Below are 14,632 nucleotides of genomic sequence, written 5' to 3'. Positions count from 1 at the left end.
GTTGGCTAATTGGCCGGGCAATTATGCGGCGTTAATTAAACATTAGGAGAGAAAGTCTCGCGACATAAGCACGGCCTCCGCCATCTATCGAGAAGCTCACCGACGATGCTTCGCACGGAAGTTTCTTGCGGACAGTGCCATCTGAAAGGGTGCCTCGATAATTGTGAACCAGAGATTCCAGACAACTTTTGGAATGTCTACTTTATCGTTGGACAGTCATCGTTTTTTACTACGTCAGTTTCGTCGGAATTCGTGGATTGTAATTTTTTATTTATTTGTTTGTTTGGAAGGGTAATTTGGAAAGCAGACGGTAGATTATGAGATTTGATGAGTTGGACGTGCAATTTTTTATAGAGATTTATAGTGACATGCGAAACACGAATGCGAATAGTATCAGTATGAGATACTAAAGAGTGTAATTGGGAAAATTTAATAGTTTCAGTTGATACATTTTTTCGTACAAATTTGTGTTTTATGTCACATAATTCTTATCGTTTAAAAAGGTATTGAAAACGCTAGGATTTAGTTCATAAACATTTTCATGATCGATAGTAAAATGGTAATCCGCTTGGTTAAAACGTTTGTGATGATTTTAGTACAGAGATAATTTGATATATAATATTCAACACGTATAACAAGTAGGAAAATATTGCAAACGATAATAAAATGATATAAAAGAGATACGGAAATCTAACAGCTTAGAGAAATGTACGAGTAGCAGGAAATACAATATTACGTATACATACACATTATAAATACACATACAGATAAAATTCATAGCTGTTGCTAGTCAAAAGATTTCCAAAGTGAAGTGACTGAATAATTCAACAATGCAGAAACGGTTTTTATTACGAATAATCTTGAATAAATCACAACGTCAAGATTACGTACAATTTTATTCGAATGGGTTGGGTAAGGAAAGAACGCGTTTAGAAAAAAAAAAACGTTTTATTACACTTACCTACGATCTGTATACGTGAATATACGCAAGTCACGACGTTACATACACAACAACGTACGATCCTGCTCGAGGGTGAAATTTTTAACGGGATCTTTGAGATGTTCAAAATATTCTCAACCCTTGCGTAGAGCACCCCGCGAGGAAATAGGAAGGAAGTTTAAATCACGATTTCGTGTCGGATTGGATTAAAAACATTTCTTCGTGTTCTTGATATGTCCAAGATTGGCGAACGCAATGAAAGACTTTGCCATAGATGAATAACGATCAAGGGAAACGATTATTTAAATAATAGACAGCTAAGCGAACGATGGTACATCGTATGATGTAGTAGTAAGAAAATGTTTTGTACTCTAATCCATTTATTCCTTTTTCCCCGTATAATAATATTTATTGTGCTTCATGTCGATGATCCGTTCCTATGGTAAAATCTTTTCCACGATTCGTCAAACGATCGTTTTCTCGAATTATCGCTCGTAACTCACGGCATTCCCTCTTTTCCCGAAAATAGCCAAGCGAGTTTACGCCCGATTGAGTATTCGTGACCATATCACGATCACCGAGTTATATGTTACAGCATATCGACTACATTAATATTCTTCTTCGACTTATAGCTCCATTCCATTGGTTATGCAGCTTGAGAACGCGATTACGTGATTAGTTGAGGATAAATTTAACGGCGAGTTGCGAGTTCCCATGTCTCTTGATCTACTTTCCATGCGAATCATGGTCGACACTATCGGTTGCTTCACTTATAAAACGATAACTGGAGGAAAGGTTTATGCACCGATGGAATTTGCGATAATAAATGCGTTGAAACTATCTCTCACTCCAGAGTAAAATTATTAAGCGGATCAAACGACTGGCAACCCTGTACCTCTGTCATTCCTCCTGCATCGACACGCAAAGTACGATCGACTAGATTTTATAGTGGCAAAGAGATCACGGCCCAAGTAGAAGGCATAAATTACCCAGTAAAATCGAGCCTATACATTAATCCTTTTAAAGATACGTTGCTTATGCCACTTAACGCTACGCTTAGTTTATGCACGCTACCACAAATCTTGTTTTCTCTTTATTTTATCGATTAACATGTCGGCTGTTATAATGACTATGTGACACGTCGCTTGAGTAGTTACGAAACGTTAGAAAAATTCGTTTCGAGTTATTCTTTCGCAGAAAAGGAGCTCAATGTCAACCTTATTATTGATATTATATATACAAGTTCTTTTCTCATTAGTCTGCATCTAATCTCTTAAGTAGTTTGCACCTTATTCACAAAAGAATCTTCAGCTTCCAGTTTATCATTCGACGACGAATCACAGGGAACTATACGATCAGCTGTGGATACTATTCACTCACATGATAACCATATTTTTGTCAATATCCACTTTATCAACTATAGATACGACCAAGATCTGTGCATATCCCTCGATAATACAGGTTTCTTTCACGAGAGTTGTCAAAGTAATTCCTCCGACGAAATAGGTTGCACGCCACTGATTCCTCTTCAGTTTGTAATATAGAGGCTTAAAGTGGCGTTTCCTCCTCTTGCAGTTACCTGGGCGTCGGAGGAGGTGGTGGTGGTCATACGGCGCTACCTGTGTAGAAACCTGTTTTACCAGCCATGCCAGGTCCTCGTTTCCTCTTCTCACACTCCATCGTGCTAAATGTATTTTGGGCGATCTGCGACTTTCTCTTCGGGTTCTGCAGCGTCATACTTCTCTGACTCGAATTCGAACTAGAACTAGTTCCTGGCTCGGATACCCTTAAAATCCCAGAATGTATCGTGCCAAAATTCTGATAAATATATTGGGACTGAATAGCCGAGACAGACGTGTTCTGATTTTTTAGAGTGATGGGCACTGTCTGCCCTGCTAAACTATTGTATCGCGTATCGTACCCGAACGGAGTGTCCAACAACGATTCGTTTTTCTCTCCATACCCACTGAGTCTGGAATCGAGGAGACCTTCCTTTTCGGTAAAGCCACTCAATCTCGAGTCCACCACGTTTTGTTCAGTGGTTTTAGGAGAAAATTCGGAATATCGTGGCTCTTGGCCAACAGAATGTTCTTTATTCTCTGTGAAAGCTATCATATTCTGTCGCGAATCAGACAGAATTCTAGAATCGATTAAACCTTCTTTATCGGCAAAACCGCTTAATCGTGAATCGATAACGCTAGCTTCTGACTTATCCCCGAAGGTATATCGGGGATCGCTACTTTTTGCATCCGGATACGCTGGTAAGACGTGAGATAGATCTGCCTTATCGACATAGCTGATAGCTTGCGGGTTCGAAGCACAGATATCCGGGGCTGTTTTGCATAACAGAGATGTTCCTTCCTCGGGAGCTCTCTGGGATGCTGAAAATGTGATAAATTATCAATTTTTATTAATAATTTGTCCATTAATTTACTTTAAGCTAGATAAAGTACGTAATAGAATAAGTAGAAGTACTTTTCGAGGGCTGCCCAAATCCTCGAGCCTGTGGAGGTCCAGGCGATTTCTGGTGAGCTCTGACTAAGTACTCTGAACTTAGTCCTCTCTGTTCCCGTAATTTTCTCTCAGCACCAGGTACCATGACTCTCACCTTGAAAAATCAAAATAATAATAAGGTCCAACCAGAATTCAAAATGTAATTAGTTACAACACTCGATATATCAGAATGTTTATTTATATTCAAATCGAAAACAATTCTTTCTTTTTTCAAACAATTTCTGTATCAACTATATTTTATCCTTGTATGATATCCATAAAAAGCGATTATTACGACCGTACCATTTCTTCCACTGTGGAGAAACGAGCCATATACCCGGACATAGTTAACACAGCGGCAACTTCCGCGAGAATCAAAGCCAGCCCTGACAACTGAAGGCACCAACCATACTGATACTGTGGCAGACCGTTGTCATCAGCTTGCATGGTGGATGTAGAGGGCAGACTGTACTTTCCCGGTAATTCCAATGATGCATCTGATAAAGCAGATGCTAGGACTATCAGGCCACCACCTAACGAGAGTCCTGGAACACAAATGAAATTATTACTTGGCTTACATCCTAATGTCTTGAATATTTATGGTTTTCCGGCGGAATCGGTTCGACATTCGTGATTTACCATCGAAACTATGCTCGGTGTACTGTTCACCGGAATCGAGCCAACTTGATAAACTCCGTTGGATAATATGTAAACTTTCGTAACAGCCAGATCTTTATCATGGTCTGGATGTTTTTGAATTCATTACCGCTCTGTGGAAGATTTGAAACTTCAATATTTATGAAGGGTTACTGTCTTCAAATGTTTTATACTTTCTATTTTCTACTATTCTTTCGCCAACCTAACAAACTTTCTACGATAGTTTCTGGAAATTTCACATTTCTAATCTTATATTCAAATTTTCTAAGATGTATTGTTTAACTATCGATGACTACAGTGTGTATTTTGTACCAGAGAAACGAAACTAAGAAGCGTGTAAAAAGAAATACAAATTTGTATCTATATATATATATTTATAAATAAATCTCTGAAAGCTCTAAAAATGTAGCGACGCAAGTTCTATGGAATGTATCAGAAATCTTCATTTTAACATAGATAGCCATAGCTAAAATATTAAGCCGAGAAAAGTAAGTAAGACGGAGTTTATTAATAACGCAGAAGGGGTTGTCGTGGATTAAGGCAGGTGAAAAGTTGAGAAACTGATCCAAGTTGCCGGCAGACCAAGTTCCTAGGCTTCAATCTTCCCTTTTATTATCGTTCGATCGCTCGTATCTCTTTAAGCCCGGCCAACAGCGTTATTGCATTCTCGTAAATACGCTAGCATTACAGTGGTAATGCGAGACGAATGGAGCCATTAAAATTGATCGTTCCATAAAGCTTGTCGCGTTTTCTGCGTCCTTAACTGTGCCTTTCGGCTGAATAAACGGCCCCACTAACAGTAATTGAGGTCTAACATTGCTCTGCACTCTTCCTGACCAACAATTAGATTCAACGTTTCAATGAAAAGAAAAACACAACAATCCGTGAAACCATTCGCTCCAAATACATAATCTTACTTTTTGAAGCTAAGTAATTGAATAAACGAATTCTAACAACGTGCTGACCTATTCTGTAAAAAAAGTTAAATTGATCGGTCGCAATTAAAAGAAGAAAATATTTTTCGTCGCGCACTCTTCGTTCGAAACGAAAATTTTCTCTTCGTCAAAAACGAGTACCCTTATCCTTCCGAAGCTCCCTCTGTCCTTCTTTGAACATATCAAAAAGGCCGTGTTGGCCGCGTTTACTTTTTATCTACAGCGTATCTTACCACGCGTAAAGCGCGCCGCATAAAAATTTGCATACGCGTAAAACGAACGAGGCAAGCTTGGTGCCATTTCCTCGACAGTCGATTCAATTCCAGTCGCACCCAGCCACCGTCAACGGGACATTGTTATGACGGGATAAGCCCTGCCGTTATTGCATTCTTAACGACAGATAGTCGGCCCGCGTCACGGCGACCTGGATTATCTCTGAAACGCGCGAGCTACGTTCTCTGAGTCTTCTTTTCAGATCGTTTTTGAGAGACTTCATCTGCTTGTCGTGTCCATTTTGCTTCTATTTCACGAGGATACGGTGTTGTTAAGTCATTCCATAAAAAAGTTCCCTCTTTATTTTATCTCCTTTAAGTTTGTTCTTGGAAACCTTATCATATATATGCTTATTACCTTTCTGTTTTACAGAGTTACAGACCTCCGATTTAATGCTACTAATATCGTTGAGGAAATTGTTCTACATTATTGTCAGAATTATTCCGTTGAACTAGATTATTTATTGTTCGTGAATATAGTTGGCGTGAAATATGCACCTTTTATTCAGAAATGTTAACCAAATACATATATATAGAGCACAGCAAAGTTATATTAACACCTAAATGGGAAACTGCACGTTATTTAGCAAATTGAATAACTTTAGCTAATATAAATCGTCATTTTCGACGGGGAAGGTAAACGCATCTCTGTGGAATATCTTCGATAATTCATTAACGTGATTTATATCTGCATTCAAAATATTACACAATTAATACGACTCATGTGTGATGTGACGTATGAAATTCAGGAGAATTCAAATGAACATGACAAAGTTCGAAAATCATCCGAGATTTCTTAAGATTCTCGGTCTTTTTGCTTCCTTGCTACAAAAGAGCAATAATCGGTGCACAAGGCAGTCATAGATTTCAAACTCGCTTGGAGATTAATTTCAATAATTGATTACTGCTTCAGCTTGTTAAATTGCAATGGGCATAAAAAGCATGCATATTTCATTTGCGCGTCTCAGTTGAACGCTGAAAATGTGTCTGGATGAATTTAAATTTCAATTAACGCTGCCATACGTTTTACAATCGGACGTACGTCGTTTTGGGGGCAAAGTTTATGCTCCGTTTCGATTCGGGGCACGTATCCGCGTCCTCTCTGAACATGAACACGCGGAACGCACGCACGCCTTGTCACAAAGGTGATTTAAAATTTGAAAATAGATAGCGATCGGAATCAGCTAATCCCATTGGTTATTTATTACCTTAAATCAATAACATCTACATTGAAATATGTATTCAGAGGGACAAACATCGAATTTGTAATTTATCTGGCAGTAAAGCTTACTTTTTCTAAATTTTTGCACTCTGAAATATACTATGAGTAATTTTAGCTGAGAAGGATTTCGCTTTTATAAAAGTTATTGAAATGTTAACGCTAACGAGAACTATCACACTCGTTAAAATGGATTCTTCGTTTTTAATCTCTAAGCTTTCTTTTTTATTATATTTTGTCTATTTATTTATTTTCATCGTTAAAAAAATTTTAAAGTAACAACACTAAACGCTGGAACTACCAAACCCGTCGAAATGATCGTTTTCAGATTATTTTTTACGATTACTACAAAGATGCTGATATTTTTGCCCAAATTAATATTGAATTTCATTTATATAGACAGATAATTCGATATTAATATATTTTAATTAATATCATTTGAATTACGCTTACTGATTTATATGTGGAATATCTAGATACATATTATACGTCGACAGTTCTAGTGTTAAATGAAAGAACCTTGCATTTCTTTATTTTTTAAAAGATTCTTAATTATTCGAAGGGAAGAATCTAGGTGAATAGGTTTTTTTCTAGATCATCCGAACGTAGCTGAATCGCCCCAGAGAATCCACACGTGATCCAGCATTTCACACGTATTTTACCCTGGCACGTACAAAAACCTGTTCCCCCGTATCGACGAATCGAATTTCTATACGCAGAGGGGTTTAATTAGCGCGCTGCTTGTCAGCCGCTACGTTCCCTCATTCACCGATTTCATTTGCAAGTATGCCAGGCTAGACGCTGTTTATCAATTAGCCCTAGTTAGCAGGCACGACCCAATTTCACGCGTCTTCAGAAACAAGCTCCGACAGATGTGAAATAATTATGCGAGGAAAGGCCGTGGTACAAGTTTAAGGTTCGTTAAGGGCTGTGAAAGGGATCTTTGTTGAATTTGGGTTAATCCTAATTTGCCTGACTAATTACACTTGGATTTGATTCCTTTAGATTTCCGAAATTGAATTTCTTGAAATAGCACCATAACATTTGCAACAGATAGTGGCTACGTCCAACAAAGTAATTCTGTCGTTTTGTCGATCAACTTTGTTAAAGGTATAAAGCTACACACACTTTATTCTCGTTATACGATATTCCTCTTATACGATGTGATTGATAACAATTCCAAAAGATGAAATCAATATTAGTAAAAATTTACATTTATCAGTCACGAACGAATACGCTTGACGTATTCATCCAGATTCCTCTGAAATTTCCTCGGGAAAAAAAGGAAGTTTGCAATTGTAATTGACACAGACAGATGACGAAGATTGTATCAGTATGGGAGTAGTATCGCGGAAATAAATCGGGGCTCGTGAATCATATCAGCAAACGAAAGTTCGCGGACAGTCGTCATCAGAACGTCGACGAGTTTGGAATATTCAATCGAGAGTCGTCTTCAATTTCCCCGTTGACTCGATTCCGCTACGCTTTGTTCCCGGACGACTCAACCCATTGCTCAATTAATTAGCAGTAATTGCAATTTAGTCGTGAAACGTTGGATTCGACGAAGTGAACTCGACGTTTCCATTGACGCAATATGAACGTGGCATTCGGACTCTGTTCAAAAGTAAACGTACAGGATCCTCGTGCTTATCAGAGTTAATCCTGGGCGAATGTTGAATGGAAATTAAGCAGAATTAGAGGTTACCCACTAATCCTTTGGACCTCCCGCTTTAGAAAATTTCGCAGAAGTCGTGTAAGCCTTAATTATATAATTTATCAACATGTATTATGTATTATGTATTTTGTAGAAATACCAAATTAGAGATGAGACTTTCAATGTACGAGTCTCAAATAAAATAGTCAAAGCTATACGTAATACATTTCGTGATTAAATGGTACTTCTCTCTCTCTCTCAATTTGCGATTGATTGAATCCTTAACTAATCCAACTGTAAGATTAGGTTCCAACGATTGGGACACTTTGTTATTCGAGAACTTTTTATTTTTCCTATAAATCTTAGGATTCTTACCTGTTTCCATTCAGAAACTTCTGCGATGGCATCCTCCGTTCAAATAATCTCAATCATTCGAAATACTCTTCCTTTATACTCCTGGATTCTAAACCAAGTACACATCATTCGCACGTCTATCGATCTGTTTCTAAACATTCTTCACTCGCTGAACAAAATTCCATCACTCTCACACTTCGAGGAAATTTAAGAATCGTGTTTCTTAGTAGATTCTCTTCCCTTGGTATACCAACCGTTTGCACGTTCCGTGAATTTCCGAAGGATAGAAATTTTAACCGATTTACAAGTCGCAGGATGGAATAATCGTGTGAAAATATTCTGCAGAGCCATCAAGTTTTGAACGGGTAACTGTACAATTCTGACAGTCAATGAACGTCAGTAAAAGCATGAACGACGCTCAATCGACAGACACGTCTGCTCTCGTTTATTGTCTATTATCTCCTGTGTCGTGGAATATCTTTTATCCTGCAAAGGAATTGGAGAACAAGTTGGTCTGACATATTTCCACAAACGTACGTATCTGCGTTTGATACTATTCATGAAGAAAATAAAAAGAAACATATTTTAATAATCTTTCATATGAATTTTATGCCGTACACGCAGGTATATCACATATTTTTAATAATATGTTATATTCTGGACGTTATCTGCTACTATATAAATATTTTTCACGAAGTGGTTCAACTGCAGCATTCAAGTTCAGCTGAGTATGATCATCCCAGGAAAGATTTATACATCATGGTTATCGTTATTGCCATCGGCTGGAAAATAAACAAAATACTTAACGCCGAGAGCGTTTCAGCGATGGCGAATCGCAGAGAATCGGGCGCAGTAGTAGCGGACTGCACGAGTCAGCCATAAGAATTCCGAAGACCAGCGCTCTGTTAGATACGAGCTCCGAATATAAGCTCTTCCTCTCTATCTGTAAGTTTGTAGATAACAGATAGAGAATATTAACCACTAAACATGCCTGTATTCACCAGAGAGTTTCCTCTGAAAATTTCGAAGAAAATAAGAAAAAGCGTAAGAGGAAACAATACAATGTGCCTAATATTATGAAGTAAAACTATGGTTTCCTTTATATAAATTGATGAATATGTCGACGAGAAGGATTCTGTCTAAGAACTATCTGAAGTTCTAGTAAAGACTATTGCGTAGTTATGCGATGGATTTTTGTGAGCGTGTTATTGAAAAGTTCGTTGGAGAAGTCGTAGAGAATGATTTCACTATTAGTAATGTCTCCGAAACTTGTTGCTGTCACAGAAGTTGCTCGAGTAACGAGCGACCATTTTTCCTTTGACTTTCCTTCTTTATTTTCTCTAGTGTTTGGCGTCTAAGAAACTTCCAGATAAGCTCGAAATTCATCGAGGTAAATGTAAGATATCGGTCGTACTCTTAGAAAGTTCAAATCGATTGAAATTAAGGAAAATGACGTGTAAAAATAGTAGTGATAATTATATCAATTTTTCTGTTATCACGCATTTTGCAGTTGTGGGTACGAGAAGTTATCGTAATTTGATCGTTTAATGCGTTATGTGACATATCGATTTCCAAAGGTTTCATCCAACGTAGGTTAATCCTGTCTAGGATCATTCAGCTGGTAACGAGCATTCAGTGAAAAATTTATCATTCTGCCAATACAGAAGTTTCGTGTTTCAATTTTTACAATGGCATTTTTTAAAACATCATTTATTTATCGTAAATTACAAAAACATTAGATCGTTCTTGTTCGACGTTAATTTTGCAATAGCTTCTATTTCAATACAAAAATTACTATTTTATTCATTTCGCCCATAGAGATTATATATACTATCCTAAAATTAATCTATTCCGAAGTTTTTTAATTTTCTGCATCCACGGTATTAAAGTAACATTTTCAAACACTTTAGCCTTTGTACAATGCAAATACTCTCTTTATGAATACATTTTTGATGCGAAGTGACGACAGAGCCAGAGATAATCTTGTAAGACGCTGGCTGGAACAGGGAAACAGGAACAGAAATTTCCTTCTAAGACAAAATGCAGCTGCTGGCACCTCCTGTCTACCTTCTCGTATCCACTCCAGGTGGAACGTAACATGCATGTACCTTGTGTTCACCAGCGTGAAGCATCGCCGGTCCCTGGAAAGTAGCTTGCATCAAAGTTGACAAACTTGATTCACGGAACTTGAGGAAAAGCTTCAACAGTCTCTGCTTCAGCTCGCGTAATTTAAACTAGTCAAACTGTGTTCTTGCTAATTTAAAAGATAATATAGATTAAACCGGAATTCGGTAGGAAGTAATCACGTACTTTCATGTTTGATCAAAGAAAGAAACTCCCCACGTGTTTTTAAAGAGTACAGTTTTAAAAATGTATACGCGGCTATATTATAGACTGTGTATTAAAATTAATGGAAATCTTTTTTTATTTTTATAATCCGCGAATGGTAGGAAATGTACCATGCCAATATATGTAAATACCATTATTTTCCTATTGCAGATCTTTTCTTCCATTTTTTGAACCGCTATAGCCAAAGTCACATTAATTAAGAGTCTTTTGGTTTTTTTTATTTCGGATAAAGAGTACGCTAGGAAGAAGAAAGATATAAGAAACATATGGTTCGAACAAATTATAGAGCTACGTATAGAAGAGTTGTCGTAACAGACAACCAATTCGAGAGCACTTACAAGAGAAACAAACGTAGTTAGATATTACTTTAGAAGGAGAACTCGGTCTCTTGAGTCATTTCTTCTCAAACACCGCCGCTGTCGCGCAATAGAACAGGGAAATAAGATTCGAGAGGTAAGAAATCCTCTAAGGACTTGCGAACTTTTGATTACGTCGGATCTTGTTTCCACAAGATCAAATGATTTTCTTGAAAACGTCATTAAAAATACTGCTCCCTCTGTATCCAATTTTCCAGTATCTAAACCTCGTATCATATCAGACAACTGTTCTGGAATAATCAAATTCGCGAAAATAATTAAGCTAAATTTGTTACTCTAAAAATGTTTATCAAAGACTACGATTAATTTCTCTAAAAATATTATTGCAATTTTTAATAATTTTCTCAGTCGTACTAAAGTATGCCATGATATTATACATTACGTTTAATAATAAATGTAACTGCAACATTAAGAATATTTCTCTTTATTCGATTAGAGTAAATTCGTCTCGTAAGAGTCTTCAAAAAAGAAATTATACCAGAAAATTCAGCATTTCCTGTCGCTATTTCCGTCTCCGATCAAAGAAAGTTTACTAAAAACACACATAGCACTTGTCAAGAATTTCAGCATCCAACCGGAATCCTCGACGAGCTCCCCAACTGCACATGTTGAAAAAGATCGGCTCTGCAAAAATTCCCCTCTGACAATCGTTCACGTGTAGGGAAATGTAGAAAACGACGGGGTTTAATCCGTGGAGATTATAAGAGTCACTTCGGCAACGATTTTGTAGATCCCGAGGGAATCGCGAATTTCTTGGACGGCCAGGAGTATTTCGGCCAACTATTCACTCCGTTGAGTATTCCAGCACGGTTCCAGCGCATAAATTTCAAGCGTGCCTGCGATGCTTTATGCCGGCAGGATTAAATAACTTGACCCAGTCGTAACATATCACGCCTAGGAAGCATCTCACCTGCCCCCTTCCAATTGTCGTTCTCGCACATTCTTTTCTAACATGGTTCACCCTTTTCCCACGTTCCTCCACTATAAAACCCTTTCTTAAAACTTGTGTTTGACTTCAGTATGCATAAATGTGCGTTAAAAATGTTTAATATAGTTATTTAAATGTAGCACGATTTGGATGTTGATTGGACGAATGTACATTAGGTTTTATAGTCGTTAAAATAGTCTTAAAAGTAGAATAAAATACGTAATCGTTAGATACCCTTGGCAACAATTTTCTGCCATAAAATTCATCGTCAAACTGAAAGCATGTGTGGCAGTTCTCTCTGAATAACTTTCTCTTCTCAATCCTCAGTAAACACGCGTTTTCTTTTCCTCATAAAATTTTCCTTCACTGTTTGTAACAAACTGTAATCGATTACAATTTCTTCTTGCTCTATACCAAATTTCTAACATCAGTCCAGGCGATGACTGATCAATCCCTCCTACCAAATTATGATCAGTTGCAATTCATTCTTTCTGTATATCAAACCTCAAACATCAACCCGGAAAAAATTTTTAAATTATTTACGAACACGATTTTCGTTTGCAAAAGCCCCGTAACCAGCGAAATATTTAAGTTGTACCCTAACCAGTTCTGAATAACTTCTATCACTGAACCTTTAACGAACACACTTTTCCTCTTCTCAAGCTGCCTTCTGGACCTTCTCCTTTCATCTATCCGTCTAGAAACCCATCCAAAAGGATCCCCAAACCTGTTCTCAGTTGGCTTCCTTTCACCAGCCACTCTTTGCTCATGAGGGGGTGAGTCTGGTAAAGTCTCGCGTGGCATTTCTCCGAGATGCAGCGAGTCTAAAACACGGGGACTTTCTCCATTGTAGTTGTAGTCAATGTTCCGCTGGTCGTCGTCGTGATCGTCGTGGAAATTGGATCGACCATTCGATATCGCGGCCGGTATTCTCGAAATTCAAGCGGGCTTGCTTGCTACGCAACGGCCGCTCCTCTCCGCTGCTCGTATTAATATTAAATTCCGGTTGCTGGTGGCTGAGCCACGGGTAGATGGCTCCGGCATGGCCGTGCCTCTGGATGCCGACTCGCAGACAAGAATTATATGAGCGAATGCCTCGCGTCCCTCCTGTCCGACGCACGATGGATCGCGGCTAGTTTTCACGAAAACGCTCGCCAGGGAAATGAATTCGGTTTCGCCTGGTTTGGGTGTTAATTTGCTGCACGCGGACTAGTCGGAAAATTGGCGTGGGAAACGTGGAAGTGTTGGCTGAGATTTGTTTTGTTCTATTTTTGTTTGTTTTTTTTTTTTTGTTTGGTTTCTAATCGATTTTAAGCGTAATTCGCTGCGTGAAAATATCACGTGGCAAGGTGTTTTTTGTTTTCACCGTTCCGTAATGAAAGAGATTATATGGATGTATAATAAAGGGTTTTCATAAGTATCTGAGCATTGCTTCTGCAGTAGATTATAGATTATAGGCACGAAAATATTGAGAGAAGCTCGTATTATGATATTTACTTGACTGATTACTTTAAATATTATTTTACATATGATTTGTAACGTGAAAATATTTTACAATATGCAATAACGTATTGTAAAGATTTTATAAGGAACGAGAACAGCGAAATTCAATGTTCAGAGCATCAAAATTTCATACGCACTAACCTAATATCATCCTTTTATGTAGTGAGATCTAATCATTCAAATTTTCTCGAAGAAAATTCGTGTAACGATTCAAGATCAGCTATCATTGGGAAGAAACGAGCGACGTTGCTTAAGAGTCGACGATAATTCGTGATCAAGCGATTCATCCTCTTCCGCGGATGGACCGCGTATTTGTCATGATTAACACGCGTCATAAAACGAGCCAGCTTCACCGTAGAACAATGCCGTGCGAATTAATGAGGACACGAGAACGAAGGCTGTCATTCACTGACGCGGAACTATGATCTCCGATTGGCAAGGGAGAACTCGGTTGCGACATGTTTGTTCAATGGGATCCCCCCCCCCTCCGAACACGGCTCATTTCACGGATCCCATTGATAATCGAATACTTAACACGCGATGAATTACGATTGTCATTCTGGCGAAATTATAATACGTATAGAGAATGTGAAAAGTATACAAAGTTTCAGGTGTTCATTTTGTATAATCTGACATGAAGAATTTTCTAGCAGAATGTCGATTAGAAAAACTATGTCGATAGTATGTCAAAATAAAATGTCTAAATGTTCATGAATTCCCTTTTTGTAAGAATCTAGGTCTTTCCTCTTCAACGGCTGACTGTTCTTGCGAGTCAAGGGGTGTAACGTTGAGTGTGTCGTCAAGAAGTACGAAGAAGTACATTTGACGTTATAATAACGACGTCGTTAGGCGAAACTTTCCTCTCTTACGTGGCTTCACTGCGGTTCAAGTAGTCAGTTTTTCGCCAAGCATTCGCGATATCAATAACCTCATGATCTCTATTTTTCCTTT

The 14,632-nt window shown here is 38.0% G+C and overlaps 1 protein-coding gene across 1 annotated transcript in view; it reads right to left on the bottom strand.

Annotated features, from left to right (window-relative positions):
- Nucleotides 1-411: 411 nt before the first annotated feature.
- LOC126873302 (uncharacterized) overlaps nt 412-14,632 on the bottom strand; it is a 162,431-nt gene continuing 148,210 nt past the window's right edge. Inside the window, exons 5-7 of the mRNA XM_050634028.1 lie at nt 3,737-3,978; nt 3,416-3,548; nt 412-3,321 (exon numbers count right to left, since the gene is read on the bottom strand). Coding sequence (XP_050489985.1) covers nt 2,546-3,321; nt 3,416-3,548; nt 3,737-3,978 — 1,151 coding nt within the window. The 3' untranslated portion in view covers nt 412-2,545. The remainder of the gene's footprint in view (nt 3,322-3,415; nt 3,549-3,736; nt 3,979-14,632) is intronic.

This window comes from Bombus huntii, chromosome 14, assembly GCF_024542735.1.
Source record: "Bombus huntii isolate Logan2020A chromosome 14, iyBomHunt1.1, whole genome shotgun sequence".
NCBI lineage: Eukaryota > Metazoa > Arthropoda > Insecta > Hymenoptera > Apidae > Bombus > Bombus huntii.
This window is presented reverse-complemented; position numbering and strand designations above follow the sequence as displayed.